This window comes from Nicrophorus vespilloides, unplaced genomic scaffold (assembly GCF_001412225.1).
Source record: "Nicrophorus vespilloides isolate i.1.1-1 unplaced genomic scaffold, Nicve_v1.0, whole genome shotgun sequence".
NCBI lineage: Eukaryota > Metazoa > Arthropoda > Insecta > Coleoptera > Silphidae > Nicrophorus > Nicrophorus vespilloides.
The window spans coordinates 1-2,526 of record NW_017098946.1 but is presented as its reverse complement, the minus strand read 5'-3'; the positions used below and the strand labels follow the sequence as shown (position 1 = coordinate 2,526).

Genomic DNA, 2,526 nt, shown 5'->3' with positions numbered 1-2,526 from the left:
ATATTACTGTGGTTTCATACGTTTGGCTGTAATTAAATAAAAATTTGTTTTGTTCAAAGTTGTAAAAACGTTAAAAAAAGCAGTGTTTTCACATTTCATAGATTTTCTCGGAAACTATAAAAGCTGGAATAGATCCAAAATTGTAATTCGTGTTCAAAATTTAAAAACTCGACTGAAGGAAGAGTGTTCTCGATGCATATGAAATGTATATGATGTGCTCAGTTCTCCTGTAATTTTTTTGAATAAGGATAGTAAAATTTTACCTGTTTTACATCATGGCACACCTTTCCGCAAAAATCATTAGTTTAGAACGAGGAATCAACGAAACATCAATTGCAATCATTGTTGTTAGTGTGTGTTTGGGTTTTGTGGATGTGACGTTGAATGGAGAATAAATAATGTAATAATGTAATGCTCGTAAAGTATATTCGTGTTGTCGTAATTGCAAATCGCTGTGTTGTATTCAGTTATTGTACTAATAGGAGAAGCTCTGGGCATTGCTGGAGCTGGAGCTGACGCCGAGGTTCAGCAGGTTGAAGCCGGCGATTCCGGCGCCGATCGAGGTGGCCTTGGAGTTGCTGCTCGCTCCGGTTCCGGCGCCGGCCAGTGCCGCGGAGGACGCTTGCGATTGGCTCAGTCCCAGATTCAGGAGACCGCCCAAACTGGCGCCTAGGCTTTGCGAGCTAGCACCCGATTGGCTGAGGACGGGCAGACCGAACAGTTGCCGTTCGTCACGGTCAACGCCTGCTGAAAGAAAGCACATTTAGGTTTTCGCGATGCAATTTCTTTCGCTTACCCAAGTTGCTGACGGTTTCGGCTGCAGTCGTTTTCAATTGCTCATCACCAGTCGCGACTGACACGCGCCTACTGTCGATGACGCCACCTGAAAACAGTCGAGCGTCTATTTAAACGAAACAATTGAATAAGAATCTGGTACTTACCGTGGGTTTGACCCAGGACGAAGACGGCGATGAAGATCAGAGCGAAGCACTTCATGGTTATTATTGTTGTTGTTGTTGGTATTTGGATGGACTTCTGACGACTGTTTGATACACAATTCTTCGATCGCCGAGTCTTTTATACGCGCTCCACCGGTGATTAGTCTAAAACGATCACTAATGCATTTTCAAATTTCGATAATTTCCTTTGTTCTTCGCTCTAATCTGAATCCAAAAATATAACGGCGATGCGCTTAATCGTTTTTTTCTCCTTCTTCATTTTACGTTAACGTTGAGCAATCATTAGGAAATGGTTGGTACACTTACATTTGCAAGAAATAGATGCACACAATCACTAATTGCGTTTAGAATAAGAGAAAATCGTAAGAAAGTTGATCAAATTTCAGATTAAAGTTATAAGAATAAGTCTAATTTGTTGTTGTATTCAATTGTAATTTCGTGTGCGAATAGGATACATGAAAACGGTGAGTGCAGGATGGATTTGTGTAACCGGTAAATAATAAAAATGTGTCTGTGCAATCACATGAATTATAAAATGTATTGTATTTGTTTTTGCAGCGTATCTTAATTACAAAGTGGAAAAAGAGAGAGAAGTGAAAAGTTACGTTTTACCCTCTGATTATCGTGTCATTGGGATAGAATCTTGATCGAATCGCGAATACGATCTCTCCTCAGAAGTCAATAACTCCTCACTTTCGGGCGACGGCTCGCTCATGTACATTTTCTTCGAATCTGAAAGAGAAAAATTTAAAATTACTGCAAAAAAAGAATTAAGAAATAATTAAATCGGTTACTTAGCTGGGCGATGGTGGCGATCGCGCACAGGGCGAGAATGACGAACGCAAAGAAGTACTTCATGCTTAACAACAACAAAAAGAGTTATGCAAGTGCACGAATGGATGCAAGAGGTTTTTATACTGAAGGAACTAGAGCGAACGGTTCAGTGCGAATCGCGGTTATCGCGCGAAGAACAAACGATAATATCGATCTATATTCGTTCGTTCGTTGTTTGGTGCAAAGATCGAACAAACAGAGAGTGACATACATCGATGACATTATTATTATTATTATTAAGGACGGTTCGGATTGGGTTCATGGTACAATTATGCAAGGTGCGAGAATAGAGATTCGAATTCAATTTGATCAAGTGTGCCAATGTGACAGCTGTCAATGTTATGAATTTTATCATTTCATGGATTGCTACTTGGTGATTCTCGATTATCGCTGCAACCTTGTATACTTGTACCATGCATGAATACGTTTGTTTGGTTGCATACATGTATATATATTTATGCGATTTATATTATCGAATTACGTGTATTGTTGTTTGACAAAGTTGCGAACCATTCTTGTATATATATATAATTGTTTTTAAAGTACGTAAATAGTGTTGAGGGTGAGAAGAAACCTGTGGTTTTAGCCGTTTGGCTGTAATTCGTGTTCAAAGTTTAAAAAATGCTCGAAAAAGAAAGTTCAAAAAATCAATTATTTTTTTTACAATTTAGTGATTTCCTTGAAAACTATAATATATAGAATTGACCCAAAAGATACTTTAGAAATCTGTATA

At 38.5% G+C, this 2,526-nt stretch overlaps 1 protein-coding gene across 2 annotated transcripts; it reads right to left on the bottom strand.

The window, feature by feature from the left end:
* Positions 1 to 419: 419 nt before the first annotated feature.
* On the bottom strand, positions 420 to 2,391 carry LOC108563643. 2 transcript variants are annotated; one of them, XM_017922382.1, is made up of 4 exons: positions 1,754 to 2,391; positions 942 to 1,691; positions 797 to 883; positions 420 to 747 (listed from the first exon to the last, which is right to left on the bottom strand). In XM_017922382.1, the coding sequence occupies exons 2-4, from the start codon at positions 994 to 996 to the stop codon at positions 476 to 478; spliced, it is 414 nt and encodes a 137-aa protein (XP_017777871.1). In that variant the 5' UTR covers positions 997 to 1,691; positions 1,754 to 2,391; the 3' UTR covers positions 420 to 475. The 2 variants fall into 2 exon arrangements, with proteins under 2 accessions (XP_017777871.1, XP_017777872.1); XM_017922383.1 differs by having other exon boundaries at positions 420 to 744.
* Between the last annotated feature and the right edge of the window lie 135 nt (positions 2,392 to 2,526).